The sequence below is a fragment of the Alosa pseudoharengus genome, unplaced genomic scaffold (genome assembly GCF_046254945.1).
Source record: "Alosa pseudoharengus isolate Yale_2024_CS ecotype anadromous, Long Island Sound unplaced genomic scaffold, YU_APseudo_1.1 YU_APseudo_1.1_scf_11, whole genome shotgun sequence".
In the NCBI taxonomy this organism is placed as follows: Eukaryota; Metazoa; Chordata; class Actinopteri; order Clupeiformes; family Clupeidae; genus Alosa; species Alosa pseudoharengus.
The window spans coordinates 14,998,283-15,025,082 of NW_027468576.1; the positions used below are offsets into that span (position 1 = coordinate 14,998,283).

General features: G+C 44.8%; 1 protein-coding gene across 1 annotated transcript in view; it reads left to right on the forward strand.

Moving 5' to 3' along the window:
- col24a1 (collagen type XXIV alpha 1 chain) overlaps positions 1-26,800 on the forward strand; it is a 106,598-nt gene that overhangs the window by 24,942 nt on the left and 54,856 nt on the right. Inside the window, exons 6-22 of the mRNA XM_076278093.1 lie at positions 3,499-3,552; positions 4,057-4,110; positions 6,252-6,296; positions 7,474-7,527; positions 7,845-7,889; positions 9,722-9,775; positions 10,550-10,594; positions 12,173-12,226; positions 13,180-13,224; positions 19,819-19,872; positions 20,042-20,086; positions 20,377-20,430; positions 21,104-21,157; positions 22,010-22,063; positions 24,577-24,630; positions 24,951-25,004; positions 26,475-26,519. Coding sequence (XP_076134208.1) covers positions 3,499-3,552; positions 4,057-4,110; positions 6,252-6,296; positions 7,474-7,527; positions 7,845-7,889; positions 9,722-9,775; positions 10,550-10,594; positions 12,173-12,226; positions 13,180-13,224; positions 19,819-19,872; positions 20,042-20,086; positions 20,377-20,430; positions 21,104-21,157; positions 22,010-22,063; positions 24,577-24,630; positions 24,951-25,004; positions 26,475-26,519 — 864 coding nt within the window. The remainder of the gene's footprint in view (positions 1-3,498; positions 3,553-4,056; positions 4,111-6,251; positions 6,297-7,473; positions 7,528-7,844; positions 7,890-9,721; positions 9,776-10,549; positions 10,595-12,172; positions 12,227-13,179; positions 13,225-19,818; positions 19,873-20,041; positions 20,087-20,376; positions 20,431-21,103; positions 21,158-22,009; positions 22,064-24,576; positions 24,631-24,950; positions 25,005-26,474; positions 26,520-26,800) is intronic.

Here is a 26,800-nt window from a genome sequence, read left to right on the forward strand (position 1 = left end):
GTACACACACACTTAAGACAGAGGTGCAGTGAGGCAAAGAGGGAGGTCTGACAGGAGTCAGAGGTGTGATTGTCTGCACTGAGCTGAGCTGGACTGTGCTGTGCTGTGAGCACTCATCTCCTGTGGCTGATGGAGAGCAGCCTCTGACATCCGTGCTGTGGTTTTGGCATGGCGCTCTGCCCATCGTTTTACCGTACTGTGCCCCCCTCCAACACCATCCATCCTCCCCTGCACCCTGCACATACCTTCTTGGTAGTGCTACTCTTTCCAGCAGGGTTTATGTGCCTCCACCCCTCCACACACAAACACACACACACGCACACACACACACACACACACACACACACACACACACACACACACACACACACACATCAGTGTGTCTGTTCAAAGCTGTGTGTTGTTGAACACCTGCCGACACAATCTAGCCAACACAATCCAGCTTCGAGGGAAGGAGCCTTACCTCAGCCCCACCACACCCCACCCGGTGAGAATCAGTGACAAGATGGAGCTCACCCAAAAAACATACACACACAGAGAGAGAGATAGAGAGAGAGAGGGGGGAAAGAGAGAGAGAGAGAGAGAGAGAGAGAGATTTGTAGATAAATAATGCTTTGTTAGTCTTTTTCACCCTCCGGATTACCCTCTGGGATTCCTTACGCCTGTCGGAATAAGGATGTATAGCTTTGGAAAATGCACCTGCAGACTTTTCCATGCGCTGTCTCCGAGCCAACCTGCTTAGTGTGTATGGGCTCACACCTGCGGCAAGCTCCTGCAGAGATCCCTCCTGCTTTAATGGACACGCACTTAGTGGTTATTGGCCTGTAGTTTATCTATAGATTATTTGTCTGTCTGAAGTAAAGAACGTTCAATCTATGCTTTTAATTTTACTTTGTAATCATATTTACATATTATTTGTATGAGAAGAAGATTTGTAGGTTTTTTGTTTTGTGTTTTGTTTTTATTTGGTTATTTATTTGCATCGTAGTCTTCTATTAAAGTCAGCACAGCTGGGTTTTTAAGCAGAGTAATAAAATGGAATGTGGCGTGTAGCCTCAGGGGAAAGAGCAGCTCTCGAGGCCCGTCCTCTTCCATCATCTCATAAAACTGCATCCGATCTGATCATTTTGAGTCAGCATTTGTGACATTTGCAAACTTTTTTTTTTTCATCCTTCCCTCTTCCGGCTCTTCTTCCTTTGCCTTATGTCATCAGATGCAGTTCATGTAGGCTCGCCGAGGCTTGCAGCAGTTAATGTGGATTGGGAGGAAGTGGGACTCCCCATAAAACACTTCAGAAGGGGGCTCCAGGAAGGGGCTGTGCTGGGCTGGCTCTGCCTGCTCTAGGGGCTGGGGCTTGGGCCTGGGTCTGGGCCTGGATGTGCTTACATGCAGAGGCAGCAGTGGCGACGGCAGCAGCAGCAGCCACGATGTGGATGTGGTTTTGTGCTCACAAGACGTCTGCGGCCAGCCAGTGATTGCTCCAGAGCCGCAGTGTGGGAGACAAGGATGGGGGGTTGGGAGGTTGGGAAGTGGTTCATGATTGCCTGCAGTGGAAGATGAAATTTACCAAACGCCCTTTTAGAAGCCTTAATGCCTCTGTGCAGCCTTAGCATTTTGTTGACAGGAGAATTACGCAGGTTTACTAAAACTAAAGGTCGCAAGTAAAAGTTTTGACTGTTTGCAGCCCTCCCTTTGTTAGCCATTACTGCTTTGCATTTTCTTCCCTGTTAGTGTAATACTGTTGAGTCCCAGCTGCAGCCGCACACATACACAAGACTACAGACATAGCCCTCGACCCCCGCTTCCCCCCGCTCCCCCCTCCCCCCCCCCCCCGGCCCTCCCAGCAAATGAATTCCTGGGACATTAAAAATGAGCTAGTGTTTGTAGATGTGTTTCCTAAACTTTGACCTTGAACGGCTGCCACGGGAGGCCATCCTGGACGACGGTACAATTATGAGGAACGATGGCTGTGGGCTAAAACAGCCAGATTTATCACCACATTGCCTCTCCTATGAGTCATCCCTCTGCAGCACTCAGGAGAATGGGAACAGACTGAGGGCTGTTGGTTTTCGCCCTCTAAATCCCTCCGTAAGCCTGGATGGGAACATCACTGTAGCCGTGAACAACCTGGTGTGTCTAAAGATCTCAGGCAGTGTGCTGAAAGCTGGAATTGACAGCTGGTCGTGTGGGCTTGAAAAAATGTTTTGATCATGTGCCATGGCCCTCAAATGTGCTCATATCTGTTCATCAAGCATTTTTCTCCCCAAAAGAAAAGAACCAAGATTTCACAATTTCTTTCATCCTCAACTGAATCTTTGAGTGAGTGTCAATCCCTTCACATCAGTCAGTCCTGTCACAGTTGTTTAGCCAACGCTAAATGTTAAAGAGTTATAGAAAGCATACAGTATCTGGCCTTTAACAGTAGAGATGATTTAATCTCATTTTCCATCACAGTCCACTTTGTTTGTGACAGTGAGAATGGTATGTTTACCTGGCTTGATATCTTCACTGCATGGTTCATGTTGTAGTTTTCTGTTTCAGTTAGTGATATAAATACTTGGAAGGAGCTCTTACTACTTTCAGAGGTCATGACTGTTTGGTATAAAAATTTGAGGAAAAACTCTTACACCCTGTAAATGCAGATCAGTGTGTAACAAGTCTGTTTTTATAGTAGTGCCCGTGATATTTTTGGGTTCTCAGTGATGTTTTAAGAATGACGCTGTTGAAGGCCTTTCTGTTGAGAACTGTCTGTAGAGTTGCCAAAGTTGTAAACATGTCAGTGGAAGATTCCCAGGAAAGACCACATGTTTGAGCACAGGTCAAATGCATTGTTGTTTCATTTCCTGGTTTCTGCCACCCCCCCCCCCCCCCCCACCCTTTTATGTTTCGGCTACATTTTGCTCTGCAAAATTCTCTCAGGAATTCATGTCACTGTCAGTAGCCTCTTGAGTCGGGCTCGAAATGGCTTTGTGTCTCAATTCCTCTGGACAGGCTCAAAAGAAGGGGCTTAGAGAGGTTTTCTTCGTCCAGCCCACAAATCAGCATTCTCAAGGAGTCCTCTCTCAATGGCTGTGTAGACACACACGCACACACACACATACACACACACACACACACACACACACACACACACACACACACACATGGACACACACTCACACACATACACACATACAGAAGTTTGAAAGCTATATATCTCCATGAATACCAGGTTCAGTCAGACAGTGACAAGGGGCTTTGGGCCAGGGGTGGGGCATTTTACACTGATACAGAACTCACTGAGATCACTCTTGTCAGCTCAGAATGTAATCTCAAATCTCTGTAATCTCTTGCTTTTCTTTTACTGTGTTGTAAAGTTTGCAATGTTTATTGTAAGAGGAAAACCATACCAATTGAAAAGTTGATCACTTGTTTTACAAGCAGTGTCAGTAACCAGTGTCAGTTTTGAGAGGAGAGGGGCAGAGTAAGTAACGCTGTGGTGAATCTGTCTTTTGTTAGGGTGCCAAAGGTGATCCAGGACTCTCCCCTGGTCAGGCCCCACCGGGGGACCCGGTAAGGCATCTGAGACATCGGCCCTACATGCAACATGGCCTGTCAGCTCTTTGCATATCTCTCTCTCTCTCTCTCTCTCTCTCTCTCTCTCTCTCACACACACACAGTGAATGCCTTTGTGGCTTTTGTAGCTTTCCTGTCATGCACCTTTTCAGTTCCCCTTCCTGTAACATTGTTGTTTTTTTCCCTACCCCTTACACCTTATCCCCAAACATTTTCTCAGTGATAACATCACCTCTAGATTGTAGATCATAGATCATAGGTCAAGGCTGTTTTTTTTTCTTTCTTTTTTTCTTGTTTCAACTGGGCCTCCAGCTAGCCTCTTTTGCCCCGTGATAAACAGTCAGGCTTCACTCCCTATTTCCTTCTCCGACTCCTCTTGGCTAACCCGAAACACATTTTTTTGTGGATAGCTCACTGTCATAATAACTCAAGTGCACACTTTGTGTTGGTTGGGTTGAGCCCACACTTTTCAGGGGGTTCTTATGCTTCTCTCTTTTTCAGGGAGACAGAGGACGCATGGGTCCACAGGGCGCAGCGGGTTTCCCAGGTCCACCGGTAAGGCTATTCCCTCCATCTGTCTTTCTCCCCTGCACGCGCAGGTAACACAAGCTTGTCACTATTTTAAAACCTGGGGTTAACTGTGTGTCGGGAAGGGTCTGGGATTATTGCATCTCAAGTGTAGGCCACACATGATGTGTGTTGGCTGTAAAAGCACGGCGGCGATGGCGGCTTTGTAAGTGCTTGGCCTCGTGGTTGACACTGGATGGAGTTGGAGGTCGCTGCCATTGCTACTGCTGCTGCTGCTGCTGCTGTTACCACCGAGCCCCCTCTCAACACTCAAGTCTATGGATTGGGGTGGATTGGGTTACGGCCGTGACAGAAAGGGCCTGTGTCAGAGTGCAAGGCTGCCGCGGCTTGCCATCTGGCCTCTTGGAGGCCTGGTGCCACTGTGGCCCTGGCGTCGGTCTGGGGCAGGGGCACGTCTGCAGCCCTGCGAGAACCCGAGAACTCCCAGGAGGTTAAAGGTCATCTTTTAGCGGAAAAGACTCTCGACGGAAGGTCATGCTCCTAGTGGCCACGAACATCCCATACATCTTCAAAGAGCAACTGGCCCAAACGAGCGTCCCTCTCAGTGTCCATTTGAGCTCATAAATCAAGGCCTTCATATCCATCTCACCGGGACTTTTTTAATCACCAAACACCAATCATATGTAATTACACATCCACTGACATGTAATAAATGTCATAAACAGTCCTGTAGCCTTTCATACCTAAACATGATGCCTCATACTACAATGATTGGAGTGTGACCGCTTTCTTAAACACCACCAGACTCCACAGTTTCCTTATCAGCGAACCGTCTTTCCGATAAAGCTTTCTGAAAAGCAAGTGTTAATCCCTCCCGAGATACACCTGGAGATGAATGACTGGAGCTTCTATTTAAGCTGTGTGAGGGAAGAACAGTAGCACAGTGAAACTGGACTGCACCGCCCATCCCAGGAGAACTGTCCAGAATGTTTGCAGAAACTTAACCTAATACCCAGAAGATGAACTAGACCCCATGAGGTGTTTTCATAGGAAATGGATGACTTTGGACCAACCTTCTCTAACCCTCGCATGTTTAGTCTTTTTATTAAACTCCATAAGAGTTCAGGTGTCACAACCTAGGAAGTGATTAAATGGCAAAACAGTGCCCACAGTTTGCGGTTTTTTCCTCCTTCCTTTCAACAGCATCCTAGACCAGCCATCTAAATATCCAGGACCAGCCAACCTGATATTTCTTTATACACAGGACTGGAACATTCACAGCACTCTAAGTGGAGTCTGAAGCATATCTTGACTCTTCAAAGGACACATTTTGGCCTGAGTTCAGGGCATCTCAATGAAGATTTGATTTTCAGATAACTTTTTAGGTTATGAGCCACTCTGGATGCATGTAATGTGGTATGCATGAAACATGGGTATCTTGGAAGATTATCAAAGTCGTTGGAATAGAAGAACTTAACAGCCTACTGAGCCATGGCTGACTAGAAGTTCATAGCCTCAATCAACTGATCTTTTCAGTTTTACTGTTTTATGTTTGAAGGATTTGTGTTCTTCATCAAACTACTGTTCTTCAACTCATGAACACCCAGTAATATGTGGTCGGTGCATGGTATAGAGTGATGGATGGATCCTCCTGACTTGTGTACGTATGCTGATCTCAACAAGGATCATTAGGTTGTTGTGGCTACAGAGTTTTAAGGCAAATTCCCACACCGAAGGTGACCCCCAACAGAAATAGCCTGTCAGGTCTAGACCAGGTTAGGAGGTAATTAATGCTGACCTCTGACCCCTGCTGTGCCATTAGGCTGCTGGGTGTTGGAGGATTGGCCTTGGGAATTTTCCAGACCCTTCAGAGAATTCAGACTGGCCTGGCATGCCCCTCCCCTTATTACCGCAACAAATCCTACTACCCCCTATTGATAAGTTATTTCAGTGTTAACTAAATATTAATACTGGATAGAGAGGGATGTGGTTATATTGGGGCTAAGGATTGTCTCATTGAAACAAGCTAGTATTGTACATTAGGCATGCACTGAGCCAAGAGACTGATGATCCAAAGCAGACTCTGGACACAAGCAACATCCAGACTGGTGTTAAATGATCTTATTTGAGTGTATTGGAGTTTATTGGTTTTGTTGTTTCTATTGCAGGGTCCAAAAGGGTATCCTGGGCCTTCAGGCTTGCCAGGAGATCAGGTATGAAGTTCACACGCTTCACGCGTCTCATGTCCTTGACATGTGATACACTTAGAAACGTGTTTAGAAAACTACACGCAGAAATCGCTTTACTTTATCTTAATTTTTTACACTGTCATTTTCTCTCAATCGGTTTTCACACTGACACCCAAACCTACTCACATCTTCTCACTCACTAAATCTGTCATGCATTTTTAACACATGCACGCATGCACACACACACACACACACACACACACACACACACACACACACACACACACACACAGACAGCTGTGGTCTGCATGTCACCGGTTATGTCACACCTCTCAGCTGTTCCTTCTTATCATCACACCTTCTTTCATCCCAGTTCATCCCTGTCTGCTCTGCACAGGAAGTACGCTTTAGAAGAACCTAATAATTAACACTTACACCAAACTGCTCGGAAACTGGGCAACGCTATATGCAGCCTGTGAAAAAGACAACTCTCTGGGAGATTTTGGAAGTCCTTCCTGTTCAGCTGGCCTTAGAGACACTTATGATTTACATTGGGAATCTAAAGGGACAAAAGTAAATAGATAGGATGTGATCTCTCCACATTTGTAAATTCCCTGAACAAGCAGAAAAAAGGAAAATGAGATATTTATTTACAAGTATCTGACAGACATATATAAGCTCTGTTTTGGTTTTATTATATAGTAATCTGCCATGTTGAACTTCAGCCTGTCCTCTTCATCATTACTCTTTACTAATTACCCTCATTATACTAATATCAATGTAATAAGACTATCATTTATAGATTTTAGTAATCATATAATATCATGTAGCATTTTGGGCATAGTCAGACAAGCTATACCTGTAGCTTTAACCATCAATTGGCCCCTGCTCCAACTGCAGGCAAGGTTATGAAGTATCAGTATTTTGTCCTCTTTATTACCCAAGTTAAGATGCTCTTGTAATAGCACTAGGTAACAGTCCAGCTCATGTTTCACCATCTGAACTGGAGCAGTGCCAGCGGTGGGAAGCTGGACGGAGATGGGTATTTCAGCACGGAGGTTGTGGACATGGCAGAGAAGGGCCTCACTGGTCGGGGGGAGGGGGGGGGCAGCTGAGAACAATACCCGTCTTATTCTCCCCTGGCATAGTTTCTCCTCTTTCATGCCCCTGTCTCTCTCTCTCTCTCTCTCCTCTCCCGCAGGGTTTGCCAGGACTACCAGGCGAGACTGGGGCAGCAGGTTACCCTGGCAGGCAGGTGCAGTGACCACGATCCACTTAAAAACTACACTACCCAGAACCCTACTGCTACAGTACCATGTGTGCCACCATAACTTCCCCCAAAACTGCCTAGAATACACCATACATATGCTTTATCTCACTGGAAAATGTACACAACATGAACCCCTTTCAATATGTAAATCTTTATTTAACATTGTTTACCGTGACACTTTACCCTCAGTAACAATAGCCTTCCCATCTACTGTATAAAGCCAGTTGGCACACATTTCCTCTCATTTTGGCATTTGCAATGAAGGACAGTGGATTCTCCTCCTTAAGACTGCTCTGTTTCAGGGGTTGGCTGGACCAGAAGGTAACCCAGGTCCTAAAGGTGTTCGTGTAAGTAGAGCAAACCCCTCTCCTCTCTCCCTCCCGTGCTGTAAAAACGTGAACTTTTCATTTCCTGAGAGGATTAGACAGTGGCAGCCAGGCGACTCGCGCTACCATTCCTGTTCACCAAACAGCTGACCTGAGGTCTGTGAGGCTGTAAGAAACAAGCTGTGTAGCACCACTAGGGGCTGTTCAAGGGTCTGTGTTATTTAACAAAGCTGGCCGACTTCACTCACGCAGCGCATACTCCTCAGGAAGCACTGGCATGAGAGAGACAGAGAGAGAGAGAGAGAAAGAGAAAGAGATGGAGAGAGAGAAGGGGTGGGGGTAGGGTTACAGTGAAAGAAAAGTAGGGGGATTCAAGACAGCGCTCAGAAAAGAAGTGAGAGAATGAGCGAGAGAGAGAGCAAGAGAGAGGGAAAAAAGAAAAGTTCTAAATGACAAAATGAAAAGGAGGGGAGAGCAAAAAAAGAGAAGAAATTGGCTGATGAGAGAAAGCAAAGAAAAAAAGGGAAAAGACCACATTATACAGTAGGTTGAAAGCTGTAATAGATGCATCTACAAACTGCAAACAAATCACTGCATTATTTTCTGTCAGGGGACTTCAGAGACTCTCACTAAGCCTGGCCTTTTGCAGTCTCAGAGGAATGTCTAAGAAGGAAGAACGCACGGGGGAGAGAAGGGCAGACAGGGCAAGACAGAAGGAAAGAGAGAGCTTTAGAGGCCTCCCGTCTATCTTGTTTCATCTTTGACTGACTTGCCATGTGATTTCACTCAACCAGAAACCAAAACATAGCAGATAACCTGCTGTCCCCTCAGCCTAGACGGCCTTTCTCTTGGATTATGGACGTGGTCGACCTGGGGGCACAGACCCTCATTTTCATGGACCTCTTTTCAAATACGTTTTAAAACCATCTCCCTAGTCATACTTTATATTTGATAGATTGGTGAGGTAATGATACAATGATTCAATAGGGTGATAATACAAAAAACAGGCGTGGTGGAACAATGGTAATGTCACCGACAATCTGTCGATTCCTGCCATTGCGAGTCTGTGTTGCTTTAACTAATAGTGTCTACTAAATATCAGTCAACTTTATTTTTAACTTCTAACAATCAGGCATAAGGCATGTGTGCAGATAAGATCAAGCTTACCAGTGACTCTAAGAAACAAAACTAAAACAATAAAAAACAATCATAATTGTTGAACAAGGTGTCTTACTATGTAATAGCTAGTGGATAGTGAAGCTCAGTAGAGACAATGTATGCTGTGAAGAGATTATGTCATACAAATGCATGTTCTCCAGCAAAATGCTCTTAAGGGGATGCAGGGTAATTGCAGGGGACTTTTCACAAATTATTGTTTGTAACTGGTGTTTGATGAGTAGGTAAAACATAAATTATATTATAAGTAGAAATGCCACAGGCCCAAGCATGGAGCCATGAGGATCTCCAAAACGGATTCAAATGCGTCTCTAAGCAGTATAGTGACAAGCTCCATTCTTTTTTTTTTTTTATTGAAAATTCATTCTTATTTATTGCTGCAGTGATTGAATGTGTGATTATTGAGGACACCTTGATAACCAACTTCCCTCTATTTGATTAGACCCCTCCTACTTGAGTTTGTGAATATGTTAAGTGGTGTTATTTATTGATAAAGTCTTGCAGGACACCAGCTTTACAAAGAAAAGTAGAATGTACTTTTATTTGGTATTTTTTTATGTTAGTGCACTTGAAGCACCAACCATTACAATGTGAGTTTTATGCATTATGTTATATTTTTGAAAAGTTAAGTGTGTAGCCTTCTGTAATTGGTTGTATTGTTATTGCCACTCTTCTAGGGGTTCATCGGCCCACCAGGTCTAGCAGGTCCAGTAGGTCTGGAAGGAGAAAGAGTAAGTCATGTGACCTCACATGAGGAGTCTATTTCTGTTGTTGTTGTTTTTTTTACTATGGAAACCAGTTACACTGCATGTATTCTTTTCTTTGTGTAAAAATATACAATAGTGTATAGCATGCCTTTCTCCCTCTTTACTGCGGGGAAAATGTAACACATGTTGTTCTTGTGATGAATTCTATTCTTCTATTCTATGTGGTGATTTTATAACTCGGTTAATTTCTTTTCCATCACTAGCAAGCCTCTCTGTTCCAAAAAATATGTTGGCAAGAAGTGAACAACCACATTGAATAATTTTAGCTGTCTGTGTTTTGTCTTGTCCTTGCAGTTTCGATGTGTACATGTTCTTGTTGAGGGGGGGCTAGACAGTTTGATGGATAAACCCCTTTTCAGACAAATCAAGTCATGTATATAATTTTTTGTGGATCAGGGTTGGACTGAAAAAAATCTATCACATTGCCTTTTCTAGGAACTTATTTGGCACAGAGAGCTTAAATGGTGATGGAGACTCACAGGATTTCATGTTTTGAAGCTATAAAAATAATTGAACACAATTTTCCATAATACCCAGGCCAAGGTTGGAAAAATGACCTGTTAGCTATAAAAACGACTGAATCTAAATGCCAAGTTCTTGCTTAACCAACTCATTCCATTGCAGTGCGTCTATGTTTTGTTGTAGATGCAAATAGTAGATATGTGACTAAAGGAGTGTTTGATATGGAAACATGTCACTCTGTAATCAAGAGCTGTTCTCTTTCTGTTTATTTCCAAGGGAATTCCAGGCCCTCCTGGGAAAACGGGTCCAAAAGGAAGGCAGGTAAAGTGTTGTAAACAAGCTTTCCATCTATCCGAACAAGACATTTATATTATTTGAGTAAATGTTTGTTCCTTTTTAGACAAAATGTTGTCTAAAATGGACACTGAGTACCTGTGACCTAGAAATATATCAACAACAGTTCTACAATTCTATGCTTCGAAGGTCTTTCAGCGTTATTATGTAACCTAAAAAGTTGCACTTCAAGCACTTCAAATCAGTAATTCTTAACCTTCATGTGGCCTGCAGGCACTTAACAATAGGCGCATATTTCAGCTGTGTGCACACTCAATGTGCCAAATCCTTCGCCAGAAAGTGTGGCTTTCAAAAGAGCACCTTGGAAAGCACACCAGAGTACAATTGGTGTGACTCCTGCAGCAAATTCTGCTCCTTACAGGTTACTGAAGCAATGCTTTTTTTAATGGGGATGATTGCACATTGTAGCCAGTGACTGGCACCAGGAATGAGCAGTCTGAAAAGTATTAGCCTTATAAAAACACAAGCATTGGCGAAAAGCGTCTGACAGACTGCAAGCTGCCCCGGTGCCAACTGGGCAGTCCTCCCAGTGTCACTGATCAGGACTGCATTATGAAACATCTCTGGGTCGCTGAAAGCTGTATGGAAGACTTTCAAATTCCATGGGGTAAATATGAGAAGAGGCGGTGTGTGTGTGTGTGTGTGTGTGTGTGTGTGTGTGTGTGTGTGTGGGATGGTGGTGAGAACAACGCCACAGAACATGACTCCTCTGGGTGAAGCAGACTTTTTCCATGGCCTCCAGTGGGACAAGGCCTTTATGCCAACATCAAAACCCACTAACATCTAACTGAGAGACTCTAGGTGCTTTTTATAGATGGACTCTGAAATACTAGCATTTGGTGCTGTACATAGTCCATAGTTTTCAGTTTGGGGGTATATACACAGTGTGTTTACATGTCAACACAGTGGAATGTACCTTGTACAAAGGTCACGCAACACAGAGTTTGTTAAATGAATGAACCTTGCAGTCATAAAGCTTGTGACATCCAACAGTATGCATGGCCATTAGCTATGTCCCATTTGGTCATGCCGAACAAGGTGCCAACATCCAAGGGCCAACAGAGCCAATAAAATAAAGGCATCACTTAGCACAGTTGTGGACTGTAGACTGTTGTGCACTGTGGACTGAGCTTGATTCTTGTTTAATTCAACACACTTTCATCAATTAGAACTGGCAGTACATTTTACATCTTGTGTTCTCGAATGGACAACAATTGTACTTGATCTTCCAACTGTTGATGTGTTTTTGGGGTTGCACCTGTGTGTTAGACAAAAGTAGGGCACTTTCTGTATTTTGAGACCATTGAACATTTGTAGGGGTTGGGTACTAAAGATTGAGAGAGTGCACATACCTTAACTTAACATACATCAAGATAAATTGAAATGGGAAGTACACATGTAGCCATTAAATCCATCATGCTCATATTCCCCTAAAGAATATTGAAGGTACCTAGGGCAGAGGTAACACTCCCATCCCATTTGTCATAGCCTACTTACTGCCAAGGTGTGTCCATGCGGTAACTCAGCTGTCTGTTCTGTTTTCAGGGTGTTGTCGGTGACGCTGGCGAGAGGGGTCCTCCCGGGCCGGATGGGAATGAGGTAAACACCTAATTAAATCCCCTTGCAATCTGTTACGCGTATAAAACTTCACAAGCGTTTATGGCCATTTAGTCGATGTAGCGAAATTACATATCCTTGCTTCTCACCGCACTTGGTGTGCCCGGACTTGCCCCTATACTCCAAAAGGAAGCGTTGACAGCTTTTCCATGTTTGAACAAAGTTGTAAATAGAGAGAGCTATGTTTTGATTAGAGAGTCAGCAAAATGTATCTTCTTTTCATAAAAGTATGCTTCACGGTATCATTTGTGATGGTAAGGCTCTTGGCAAAGGGAGGGTTAAATAGCAGAAAATGTCTGTATGAAAACATTTTCGCTTGTGTCAAGCTGTTTGAATAAACACCGGTACTCAGTGGCTTTTACAGTGAAGCAGCCACGCCGTTGTAATCTCAACTTACAGCTTTTGCGGAGCATGAGCCACACACAGACACATATTCTTTGTCGTGCAATCAATTTATGTAGCCCTTTTTCAGTTTTACGTGTAGAAAATCAAAAGTGATTAATAGAATTACCGTAGAATGATCACCCTTAGGTGTTCTGTAGAATATTGTAGCTCTAGTAAGCGTCTATTCAGGTTACTTCACTCTGTTAGTGTCACGACCAGTCATATTAAAAGCTCCATAAAACTCAATGGTGTTGAAATGAGCAGCCATATATTAGATAAATAGCTGTATGCTTGGCTGATCTCAGCTGAAAAAAATACACTTGAAGGTGCTGTGATACAGGATCTGAGCCTACACTGTTTTTTTTCTCTTTGCCCTTTGTTTATTTTTTTAATATATAATTTAATATATTTAAGATTGTATGCATTAATCTGTTTGTGGCAAATATTTATACAGTCTTCAAGTGAATGGAATAGTAGGTTGTATCATCTTCCATTATTTTTCTTGCTTTATCAAAAAGCATTTATTTCCAATATCTCCTTTTTTCCTCCAGGGGCCTGTTGGAGGGACTGGGACTGGAGGCTTTCCAGGACTGAGAGTGAGTAAACTGAGAAAGCATTCTAGTATTCTACCCGATGGTACTAATTGTTAAAAAATAGATTTCCCACATTCTTACACTTTTGTTTGCCTGCTTTATCTTGTAGATCTGAGATTTAGTACGTACGTCAAAGAACTTAAGTTAAACAAATCATACATGACTATCATTAAGAAAACTTTAAATTGCTTTCTCACATACTGTATGTTTTAAAGGGTTCATAAGTAGTATAAGATGTATAAATCCTAGTGATCCTAGTGACTCAGTATGAAATACTATCATGAGACTGAAAATCTCTGCTGATAGCCACCTTGAAGAAAAATCACTCTCTGTCCCGACATCCGTCTGGACGCATGCTACTGTGTCTTCGGATTACTTTTCATGTGAAACATCAATTAATATGCATCCTACCACATGATGATTGTTCATAGGCTTCCCTTGTGTTGCACTCATCTTTTGCTGTGTTGGGCTAAATAAATAGTAATTGGCAAGCATTAAACAATTGTGAACATTTGTTTTCCTAATGAAAAATTTTGTCATTGATCATTCCTCTGATGATTCATTAGTTTACTTCTTAATCTGTTTTCTAATGACATGATTGATTGATACAGTATTAAGGCAGGGAGAGTCTTCACAGATCAGTGGACATCTTTCGTGCCAGTCTGACTCTTTTCCTCTCAGGAGTTACTGGAGTACCGAGCCCAGGTCATTTGTTTTTGATGGCAAGAATATGCGGCTCTCTCCTGAGTGCTACCGTAAAGTGCTTAGCTTGGCCAGCAAGCTTCTGCCAAAGGATGGATTACCAATATTTTATGCTCTCTAAATGCTTGGCGGCCTGTCAGCCCTAGAGGGATCCACAAAGAGAGAGAGAGAGAGAGAGATCTGGAGATAAACTGGCGTAGGAAGACTTGGAACTTCCCTGACGTTGGGTTCTAAATCCTGCTGTGAGGGAAGAGGGAGATGAAGGAGAGGAGAAGGAGAGGCACCGGAGGCCTGTCATGGAGCTTCAGTGGGAGGAAAGCAGAGGGGGAAGGAATGGAGGGGAAGGAAAGAAAGAAAAAGACGAGACAGAAGTCGGATGGTACTGTAGGCTGTAGATATATAGACTAAAATCAAAAAAGAAGATGGGGAAAAAAGAGGCAAAGGGTTAAGTGCCTGGGAACAGAGAGGCTCTGTATAAAACCTTTAGAGGCTGGAACATAGGGTGAGAAACATGTTGTCCCAAATCTTGCCTCCACACCTGCATTCAGGCGAGCTAGCCGTGCCCTATTACTAATCTTAAAGCCCCCCAAAAGGAGGGTTCGGTGTCAGAGCCCCTGTTGATGCTTCTGAAACAGCAGTCAGTAAGATTTAAGGGGGCAACTCCTGCTGCTTCTCACGCATGGAACCTGCCTGAATTTGGGATGGATTTACACTTACCTTTTGCTCCATCTCTCAGCAAGGCCACAGCTCAGAGAATGTGTGGAGCCATCTGTCCGTACAATGTTACAAACTGCCAGGAGGCCGTGGCTTCCCTGCCACAGGGCTACTGTAAAGAGATTGTACATTCAGAGGCGAACGCCATTCACAGCTGGACACGGTTAGTTGGTTCCACTACGTCCCCTAGTGCAATGTCTGAACAGCTATCAAATTGCCTCACTGCATCACAAAAAGAGTACAATTCTGGAACACTAAAAAAAACTGGTCAAAAACAGACAAGTAATATAATTGAAATGGATTGTTATGGGACTGTCCAACACGTTCACCAGCCAATCCAATAGAGTCACCAGTTGGTTGGAGTTGGTGTAAAATTCTGAAATAGCCTACTTAAAAAAAAAACTGGTCAAAAACAGACAAGTAGTATAATTGAAATGAATTGTAATGGGACTGTCCAACAGTTTCACCAGCCAATCCAATTGAATCGCCAATTGGTAAGAAAGCCAGGAGATGAACTTGGGCCAAATCCTTACAACACATTTTTTTGGATTCATTCACCAGTCTGGATGAGCTACACTGCAGGACACACTGAGTGTGCTCTTTTTAGTTGATTTGTTGTTAAGGAACAGTTATAAGAACTTTTAAAGCAAAACTACAGAGTTTGGTATAAAACTAGTGAACTAGTGAACCTAAACGGCATGCAACACCTTGAAAATACCACCCATAGCCTTATTGGCACTGCTAAAGCTTGCTAACATGCTAACTGGTGTCTCTTGGTGATATAGCCCACACTGTTGTGCTGTGAAAGGTTTTCTTTCATTGTTGCTGTCTTTTGCTATCTTTTTTGCTTTCTGCACATAACTGTATAGTGGATATCCTGGATGGCCAGTTGAAATGACACATGTACTGTAGACTATACCTATCCTTCAGATGACTATATGACATCAACATAATACCAAAGATGATACCAAAAATACTTCTTTTATAAAAGCATATCTCAAAACATGGAAAATTGTAGTGTAGTGTTGCTTTAAAGAGATAGCCCTATTTAGTGTCAAAGGACCAGTTCCAGCACACCTCCGTCTGTCTCAGTTCATCTCAGTGCAGTGTGCTGCCACATTATTCTCTAGGAGCATCGCGGCAGGATGGGGTCCAGTTCCGATTTGTTGTCCATCACGACAAGCGGAGCCAGATCCGACACGGTTCCAATGGGAACCACATGCTGGCATTGAAGTGAAAGGAAGGCTGGCGGGGCATGCATTCCTCATGTCCTCCCCACAGTATATTCCCTGGAAAAATGGAAAAATCTTTCAAATGTAAAGTGTATAGGCGGGATGTTCCACGCTACAAATTGGTCTCATCTCCTGTGTGCATGCATGCCAAGAGGCCTCATTCCAACCACAACCCTTTGAAAGACCCTGTCTGTCCCTGTCCATCCCTCCAAAATGGCCTTTAGTCTTATTTCTTGCTTTAGATTTGTCTCTGTGATCTGAAGTCGTAAGGGGTGTCTAAAACCAGGTCAAGCTTCCAGACCCTTGTAATTAAATGTAATGAATATGCTGTCGTAGACATGTGCGTGACACAGTGTCGTGATGGTTGCTCAAGCTCATGAACGTTGCCTAATCGACTTTTTCACTCCTCAGGCAAACGGCTTGATTTAGGTTCATAATGTTGATGAATAGGCGATTACGCTTTGCTTTTTGACCAGCATCAGATTTACAACTGTGGTCAGTCCCAAGTGTGGTTAACCATGCTGTGGTTGGCAAGCAGATGGCGGATACTTAAGGCAGACCTTTTAATGTTGGGATTTGGGAAAGTTTCCATTTCAACATGTGTTGTGCCCCAAACGTCACAGTGGGGACAGTAACACAGGCAAGTGTTCTGCCAACAAGTGACTCATTACAGTTTCAAATTCTCAAAGGACACATTGAGGAATATTCTTACGCAGCCCTGTGCTGTATGTAACAAACACACAGTGTACGTACGTCAAAGAACTTAACCAAGATGCTACAAGCACTCCGGGTTTTCCTTTTCAATTCAATTCAATTTGACAACCTCAATTGGGCCATGCGAAAATAAAACTAAAGTGATCGGCTATCATCTAAAACGACATGGATTTCTCCACCACACTGCTGAGACTAGTTCTCAGAGAGGAATTGGGGCGGCTGTTGTTTTTCTCCTGTTCTATTGTACGTGGTGATAAAAGGCTGGATTTTCACTCTGGGAAAGATGACACCTCAGCAGTTCACTTTGAGTGGAACCAGCCACAACTCTCAACAAGGACCAGAGATTGCCTTTGAACTCGGTGAATACAGTCATTCTATCTTCTAATTTAATCGCTGGCTATCTCCAGCTACCCCTGAAGCTTGGGTCAGTTTCTCCAGACCATCTGAAGCTCGTGTGTGGGTTTTATTTGTCCAAGTTTTCAAAGGCTCTTTTGGGTTTTAGCGAAACTGGTGTCGGGTAGGACATTGACCTGTGGAGGAGTTTGAATGTGGTTTCAATCAGGTTTATCAACAGTGGTTTGTCCTTTATGTTATTAGCATTCCATTGCAAACTAGTCCTGAGCCATGCACACACACACACACAACATTGTTGGTGTCTCTGCGTGGTACGTGGTATGTTCGAGATCATACGTCTGGTGGAAACAGGAGCTGGTGGTTTCACATTACATCCTGGCCTCTCAACTCTCCCGCCGCCCCGTTTCTCACATGCCATGGCGGGGGTATGAAATCGTTTTTCTTTTCTTTTTTTTACGAACTGCGTGTGATTAGTCTTCATCCAGCAGTGCCATTAGCCCATTCTCCTCGCCATCAAACAGAGTGCTTACCCAACACCAGATGGGCTCAGCTCTTTCAAGCCGCACGCCGTTTATGACGGTACATTAAAAGGCGCTCGCTCTTCTCGCGCCAGCCGTGACTCTTAGTATTGATCATTTTGATGGGGGATAACCCCGCAGCTGCGGACAGGCCAAAGGAAAGACTCTCTCCCATGCTCCCGCTCATCATTTAGGGTTAGCGCTCTGTCCGAGCCCGAGAAATTAATGCCATGGATGGATGTGAAACACTTGTGTCGTGCTAACTCAAACCTCAGGGGTTACATTAGCTGGTAAAATATGTGTTATGTATTTTCATCAGATGTAGGGTAGTCTTGTGCTAATCTGGTCTCAGTGGATGATAAACAATGTTAGTCTACTCCAGATCGCACAGGTATAGTATAAGTGTATATATACTCTTTTGATCCCGTGAGGGAAATTTGGTCTCTGCATTTATCCCAATCCGTGAATTAGTGAAACACACACAGCACACCGTGGGCGTGGGAGAGCAGTGCTGAACCACTTCCCCCGCCCACATTTTTCCTACTGGGTCGGGGATCGAACCGGCAACCCTTCGGTTACAAGCCCGAAGCCCTAACCAGTAGGCCACGGGTGTGTGCTAGCTGTTATATGTTGGTAGTTCAATGTTTTTGCAACACTAGGAGGATTTTATCTGTTGGCCAAGGCATTTGGATGTTTTCTCTCCTTATGCTATGCCACAGATGATTTGCTCAAGTGTATCATATACATTTGATGTTCTCAGGACTATTTTGGATAACCCTTACCAAAGTTGCCCACGAAATAAAACACAACAAGCATTTTTTACAGTACAATGAAGCACCATCACCGACAAAGCACATTTACAACATTTTCCACACACATTTTAGAGACCTATACGTGATGAAACAGGAACTTTCCAAACAATTTTAATAAATCATTCAGTCCTTAAAGGTTGGGATTGCTTATGTCGCTGGAGTCAATCACTGAGTCACCTACACACCACTGAATTCATGTCCGCTGAGAGTAGCTGAGGTCAGTGTGTGTGTGTGTGTGTGTGTGTGTATCAGGGGGACCAGAGAACAGGGCCAGTCTGATGCGATCAATGTGTCCAACAGATGCACCCACACGCACACTGACGCACATGCTCACTCATGCAGGAGTCTGGACTTCATATTGCTGGAGTGGTATATTCTCCCGAGGTTGTACATAAACAATAGGAACAGTCTGCTGCAGATGCGAACGTCAGGGAGTTAGAACTGTATCCCTGACGACAGCAGTTCGTACGGACATGAAACAGGTCATTGGTGTGTGTGTGTGTGTGTGTGTGTGTGTGTGTGTGTCTATAATAGTAGAGGAATACCATTAGGGACCTCAAGAAGGTGAAGGGCCTGCATCCAATGAGTTCCAATGAGGTTATTATGTATTTAGTTATTACAGATTATTAGCATTGTCCTTTTGGTCCTAATTCCATTTTCCATAGTGGCCATCTGGCCTGAAAGCACACTGTTACAAAACAGCATTACACCAGAGAGCTCCTGGTCCAACTGGAACCACTTAGATATGTATCAGAGCCATGCACAAACTGCCCCAGGCCTCACATTATATACCTGAGAGGTCCTCAGGGCCTTAGCTGTATTACTTTCTGTTCAACATAGGTGGTTGACTCGTGCCTGACTCAAAAAGGAGCTCCTGTCAGGCCAGCATGGATACAGATGGTCATTCATCCAGTGTCAGGCTGGATTAGATTTGATTTATTAGCACACGCAGGCAGATGATAAGGCCAGTCCGTATGATTGTTTGCCAGCGGTGCTTTGATCTCACAGCGAGATGTTGACATGGAGGAATGGGATGTTTTGGGGCAAAGCGCAAACTTGTGTGACGGTCGGGCCAAGGCTGGGAGCTGGCACAAAGGGATTAAACGTTTCCTCTGAAACATGTCATTTAGTTCTGGCAGGGTATCACAGGTGGTGAAATAAGCGCTTTCCCAGATGAAGCTTATTCCCAGTAGGGCCTGAAGGCTCAGACTGTACGAATGTTGTCATGGAGGATTGGCATCTTTATAATGCATTCACTGCTTGTCATAAACTCTTGTCCACTTCCTCACCACATAGGCTGGATATTTCAGGGCAAACTCTGGTCAAGATTAAGTACTATTTAATAATAATAATAATAATAATAATAATAATAATAATAATAACACAGCTTCATATTTGGGTAAAAATAGAAAATGGGCCCCCTCTCTATAAGTGTCTTTAGTTTACATAAAACATAATAAAGAAACAAACAGTTACAAATAGGCAAATGCTCATGTCTCATGTGACACCCCGACCCCCCCCCCCCCCCCCCCCCCCCACTCTCTCTCTCAGGGCGACCCTGGGGCTGAAGGACTCCGCGGCCTGCAGGGAATCTCAGGACCCCAGGTAACAGCTGCAGTCCGCCGTGCTTTCACTTATGTTACTGTAGAACACCTCACTCTCAAAATGGCCCACACTCAGGACCTCTCCACTCCACTCCACTCCACTCCACCCAACCTCACCACTCCCCCACCCCACCCACTCCCTCCCCCCTACCTTTTTCTCTCGTTGGCAGGGCCCGGCTGGAAGGGTGGGGCCACCTGGATTGAAAGGTGATAAGGTGATCTAAATATTTCTATTATTGCAGTGAGTTTGTGTGTTTGTGAGTTTAGCGTGCTAGTGCTAAAGTAATTGGTCATTGCCAATGAGTGGTGATGAGCAGAGTTGGCTAGGTGGAAAATGTTATGTGCATGCTCTGACGTGCTAATGCATGGTTTGTGTAGAGACTGTGGGTAATTGTGGGATGGGTATGGCTGAGCCCAGTTTTATGTGGCATCATCATTATGTTCCATGGGTGGGATGCTGCAGTGTGTTGTCTCTATTTTATGATTTTTCTGTGATGCAATTCAGGGGGAACCTGGATTACAAGGCGAGCCAGGCGAAAACGGTTACCAGGGCGATAAGGTAAGGGAGAAAATGGAGGTCAGCTGGATTATCACCAAGGCCAACGCCCACTGGCGGCGTCTGACACGCGTCAAGTGACGGCAAAGTTTAGAAATCCATGACTTGTAACGGAGCAAAGCCCACTGGCGGCATCTGACGTGCATCAATGCCAACGTTTAGAAAATTATCTCATATCTCATTATCACTATCTCTTGAGCGTCAAATCCATAGACGCGAATGCCGTCGCCAGTGGGTGTTGGCCTTTATAATAATTACTGTACACACAGTCATTATATAGATCTCGGCATACATAAGTAAAGTAAATGGAGAGGATAAAGAGATCTACCCAAATGTGTGATTCATGTTATACTGCTTTACCGCACTGTGCTTTACTGGTATTTGTGGCGAGACGCAGTGAGTAGATCAGCACTCGACACCTCTTGAGGCCTTAACTATTGCCAGCCGATCACTGCTGAGCCATGCCAGTGGGGAGCATTACTGTGAAGAGAGACGTGTCAGTAGGATTGCTCTCAGCACAGGCCCATACACTGTAGGCTACAGACTAAACAAGCAACAAACACCCAGAGGTGTATCTTACACCATCAAACGCACATGTGGTCTGGATGTATCTGTGTGTGTGTGTGTGTGTGAGACAGAGGGATTGCATTCACTATGTTTGATGTTTGGTTTGCAGGGTGCACCAGGCTTGCCAGGACCTCCAGGGCCGAGGGGAAAACCAGGACCACTCGTACGTCTGCCCGTTTTATTTGCGTCTCGGGATTCAGACACATCTCTGCCCCCGAAAAGGCCATTAAATGCAAAACACTTTCAAGAGGTTTTTGGCATGCGTTCACTGTTAATGGATGAGTAGGGGTTAGAGTAATTGGTATCTCTGAGTCAGCATTAATGGAACTTATACCCACAGTATGTGTGTGTGTGTGTGTATGTGTGTGTGTGTGTGTGTGTGTGTGTGTGTGTGTGTGTGTGTGTGTGTGTGTGTGTGTGTGTGTGTGTGTATGTCTGGCGGGTGGGGGCATGATCAGGATGATTCATTCTGTTTTAGTAGCACTGTAGACACAGCTAGGTGCTGGACCATTGAGTGGTGTTCTGCGCTTAACTTTGCTTGTGCTTGTTCTTAACCATGTTTGTCCTGGTTCAGAACCCTTGCATCCCCCTAGGGTGGATAATCTTTTGTAGTTGTAGCGCCAGGACTCCTGGCAGTAATTTTAGTAATATCAAGTCAGCATGAGAAGAAAAGGGGAGGTTGGAAACATTACCACCCATAGTGTCCATCCCCGACAAATGCTGGCAACTCCCAGGGGTAGCAGACTCCCAGCCAAGGAAGAAATGAGGGCGGCTTTGTAGAACAAGTCCTGGGTTGCCCTAGCTTGGTGTGTGTATGTGTATCTTTCTGTGTATGTGTGTGTGTGTGTGTGTCTGTGTCTGTGTCCCTGTGTGTGTGTGTGTGTGTGTAGGGGTGTGTTTTTGTGTTTGTGTGAATGGGAACAGTTGTGTGTATGTAAATGACTTGGCAGCGGTTTGGGTTGTGCTGAGGTGTTACCAGTGTCTCATATGCTCCGTCCTGTCTGTCTGTTGAAAGGGGAGACTGGGCGAGATGGGGCTCCCTGGCCCGCCGGGGCCACCTGGACCAGAGGTAAGACGCCAAGAGCCACTGTCCTCCTCCGCTATAACAAGTCTGCTAATGGGATCAATATGTGTCACTTTCATAAACATACACTCACTCTCAGACAGAAAAACACATAGAAACACTCACACACATACACACACACGCACACACACACACACACACGCACACACACACACACACACACACACACATACACATACTGTACACACATGGTTTATTACATAAGCATAAGTGTAAGCATAGGAGTGGCGAGTGGAAGGCCCGAGTGCATTGGGCGGTAATGTAGATCTTATGTTTTGCATTTCACTCACATGGACAAGCTCAAAGTCTCAAGTTGATCAAAGTCTCTGCGCTCCCAGAGACATGTCAGCGAAGGTCATCCATCATTTAGCAGCATAAAGGATCGGCATAGGTCCTCCTGGAACACGATTCAGTGTTACACTGCATAGGAATGCACTGAAGACACAACGACAGTAGAAACACATACGATATACGATGACTGTTCCACAACATCACATTCTTTTTTGAGTACTGACCAGTCAAGCATAGTAGACTCAGCCTTGCTACTACAACTCATACAACTCACACTGGCCCATTCCTATTAGTAGTCCGAGCATTTGTCCATAAAAGAAACTGAAGATCAAGAAGACTGCCCATTCGTGTTTAACAGCCCAGTATTTTACACACACTTCAGTTTGAAGCTGCTTTGCCAAGACTGACAGTCTTTTTCTTTCTGTAACACTAGACTGTTAGCACTGTGTGAGTCACCAGGTGTAAGATGGGGGTATTTTTCTGATCGCTGCCATCTTGGATGACTGCTGATGTTTATCACGAGGCGAGCCCTGTTGTGTGGGGGTGTGTTAAACATCCTGAACTGTGCTGACTGATGTTTCTGAGTTATGTGTATGGTCACCAGCCCCTAATCCCAGAGCTGGGCCAAATTTATGCTGCTCTGTCTCTGTGTTTAATTTCAGCACGGAATGAGACATGTGGAAGTCAGATGTGTTTGTATGTGCATGTGTGTGGGTGTGTTGCGGCCGTGATGCAGTCTCACTGTTGAAAGCTCTTGATAGCCGGCCTTGCTGATGTGACTGTGGGAAAGAGAGACACACAAGTCACAAAATGTTGAATTGCGGACAGGGGATCATACCATCACAATCATCAGGTTGTGTGTATTGAGGTCCGATTGCATGAAGAGTAGGATGAGCATGTGACGTAACACAATAATATGATTAGAAAAGAATCTTAATCTTGAAGGGGCAGAGATAAAGACATTGTTTTTCTTCACTTGATATAGATGAATGGCCATCTAGTGGATAGAAGTATTCCATGCACCCCACAGTGTACTGTGAGTGAAAAGGAAACTCTAATCTGAGATGCTGTGGTTTCAGGCCATTACTGGATGTGTGTTGTGACTTGTGTGTAACTGTGTCTGATCTCATTTATGGTGTCTAATTTTGGCTGCATGCAGGCTCACAGTAACTGTGTGTTACATAAAAGGAAAGAAGATCTGAGATCAGAGAGCGAAGCATGCAGACTCTTTTCCAAAGACAGGAATCTAGTGGAATTCAATGCAGCAATCTGGCCAAAAGATGTCTTTGAACTCATTTAATTAACAAGAGTCCCTTTCTCCTGTTGTGACATTTCATGTCGAAAGCTATAACTCAGCAGATGGGGAATAATGGTAATCCCCAGTCTGCTGTAGGTTAACCCCTCACTCACACAGGTCTCTGGATGGACTGTGGGTCTTTAATCTAATGCCCGTTAGATTGAAACTGCATTTTGTGGCGTGCTAATTAAAAAGTCATATTTAAAATGGTCATTATTAAAAATAAAAAAAAATTCCCTTCTCCTTCTTTTGGTCCTGTCGCTGATAAAACCATCGCAGGTGTAGAAAGCAATGATGGCGGCTGCAGTAGCGGCAACAGTGGTGATTGCATTGTGAGTGTTGGGGGTTTGGGGGGGGGGGGGGTGCTGGCCATCCGCAGATGAAGTGAGATTTTGGAAGGTGCTGGCAGGTGCCTCTGACAGAGCTAGGCCCATGAGGTCATCAATCACGGTGCGTGCATCAGGTTCCCATTACAGACCTGTGCCTGTGTGTGTGTGTGTGTGCTTCTCCCTTGTCCCTGATTTATATATGGCTCCCTACATGTGGAGTAAAATGGAAAGACCTCGGCAATCAATGGAAAAGAAAGGTGGCCATGGATTCCACATGCATTTGGGCATGGACAGTCTCATGGGCTTGTTTGCCAGGGGTTACAGACACATGTGGGCTTGGTGGCTCCTGGCCCTCATTGGAGCTGGCTGCAGGTCCAGGGCATGGGTTAGGACATGGTGAAAGACAGAAGAAAGATGGCAGAGTAGACGCAGGGACTCTTTGGTTTTGTTGTGGAAAGTGATTGATTGCGCACACATTGCCTCTATGTGATTACTTAGCAGTAACCCAAGGCCATGAACAAAAAAAAAAGAATATTTTTTTCCACCTTTATCTTTGACACCTGTCTCCATCTCTTGGACAGGGCTTTCCTGGAGACATCGGCATGCCAGGCCCCAATGGACCTCCTGGACCTAAGGTATGGTACACATGCTAATACTAACTGTCTTCTTCCCATGTAAAGACAGAGAAAAAAGAAGGGAAAAAATCCTACATTACTGAACTTGAGCTGAACTTGGGCTGTCAGCCATAGATCAGGAATATGCACATTAGTCTCCGCATGTTTTACGACAATCACTCCCACTCTGTCATTGTCCCACTCTCTCCCTCTCTAAATGTGGGGCAACAGCTATTCATCAGAGCGCTAACATGAACACTAATCCCTCACCATCTCATCTGATATATGTGTGTGTGTGTGTGTGTGTGTGTATGTGTGTGTGTGTGTGTGTGTTTTTTTAGGGGATGCTTGGATCCAGGGGTCCTCAGGGACCACCGGGGCCAAAAGGAACAGAGGTACAGTATGACATTGTTTCCCTACCTCTCTCCTCCACCTCCGTCTCTGCCCTCGCAGAGCTCACAGGCTTCTCTGAGGGGCCAGTCCCAAGAACACGGCCCTATCGCCTGGCCTCTCAGCGCATAGTCTTCAGAATGTGTGTGTGTGTGTGTGTGTGTGTGTGTGTGTGTGTGTGTGTGTGTGTGTGTGTGTGTGTGTGTGTGTGTGTGTGTGTGTTGGTGGGGGGGGGGGGGTGTATGTGTGTGTAGAAGCTCAGAGGCAGTGTGGCTGGTGTATATACATCTGCGCTCCACTGAGGGGCATGTTTCACTGCATGAAGTCATTCCTCATTAGCAGCAGCTAGTAAAAACAAAGCCAGGGGTGTGTGTGTGTGTGTGTGTGTGTGTGTGTGTGTGTGTGTGTGTGTTTTCCAGAAGTGGAAAAAGGAGCGGAAGCCTTTGGCAGCGGCACACACTGCATACACCTTTCCATTGTGCTCGTGTTACATTGGGCCTGGCAGCCGCGGCAGTGGCACTGAGCCTCGGGTGCCCAGAGAGAGAGCAGCGAGAGGGGAAGGGAAGAGGGGGGGGTGGGGGGGGGTGAGCCAGAAGGAGCGGTTGCTGGGAGGCATTCCTGTCTGTCTGTTTGAAGTGTCTGTCTCTTAGACTCTACTGGCATGGTGGGGCAACAGTGCCAGCTTTGTGTTTAGATGGCAAAGTCACCATCTCTCTGTGCAGAAAGCAGGGCAGACAGGACAGTCGTGGCCGACCACAGACGGGCATGTGTTTGTGAAAATGTCCTGGTTTCTCCATGGGGCTGGAGAGCTGTTGGAGGAGTATCAGTGTATAAATTCCCAGCTTTTCTGTTGCCTTTTGCATTTCCTTGTGAGCAGCAGGTTTGCGTGACTCTTCACTCCTAGGCCACTGGCGAGCATGTGTGTGTGTGTGTGTGTGTGTGTGTGTGTGTGTGTGTGTGTGTGTGTGTGTGTGTGTGTGTGTGTGTGTGTGTGTATGTGTGTAATGTGTAGATGAGGATGTGTTGCTAATCGAACGGCTTGTTTAGCGCTCCTGTGGAGTGATGGGCCTGGAAAGCCCCAGCTGTATTTACTAACGCCACAGATGCTCTCCCTCTCCTCCACCCTCTCTCTTCTCTCTCTCTCTCTCTCTCTCTCTCTCTCTCTCTCTGTTCCTCTTTTTTCTCTCTCTCATTTTCCATTCTGCCCCCTTTTATGTGTTTCTCACTTCATTTTCATTTTTCTTTTATCTTTTCTCTTTTTCTTCACATTTGTCTCCCTTGACTGCCATCCTCCATTCATTTCTGTTCTATATGTCTCATGTTCTGTCTCTCTTCCTCTGCCCCTGCCCATCCTGTCTTTTCATCTGTGAGGACGAGTGGGATGGTAAGGGAGCAGTGCCTTCCTGCCTCACATACAGTGTAATTAGTATGTTTACTGAACTGTTTCTACCCTACTCTGTGTTGCTTGCTTGCAGGGTGATGAAGGCCCTTTGGGCTCACCTGGCAAACCTGGGCCCTTAGTAAGTACCTCCAGACCCCCGGCTGAAGCTTACACACACACACACACACACACACACACACACACACACACACACATTGAACAAAAAACAAGGGAAAATCTGTCTGCAAGTTACTGAAAGCCCCTAGGCCTATAGAGGAGAGATGTGTGGGAGGAGTGCTATATATGTGATGTGATATGTGATTGTAGGTTTAGGGGAAGCTTCAGCTTAGGCTAATTGTAATGTCAAATACGAGTACCTACCTCTACCAGACTTGCAGGGAGAGTTTAACAGCTCATCTG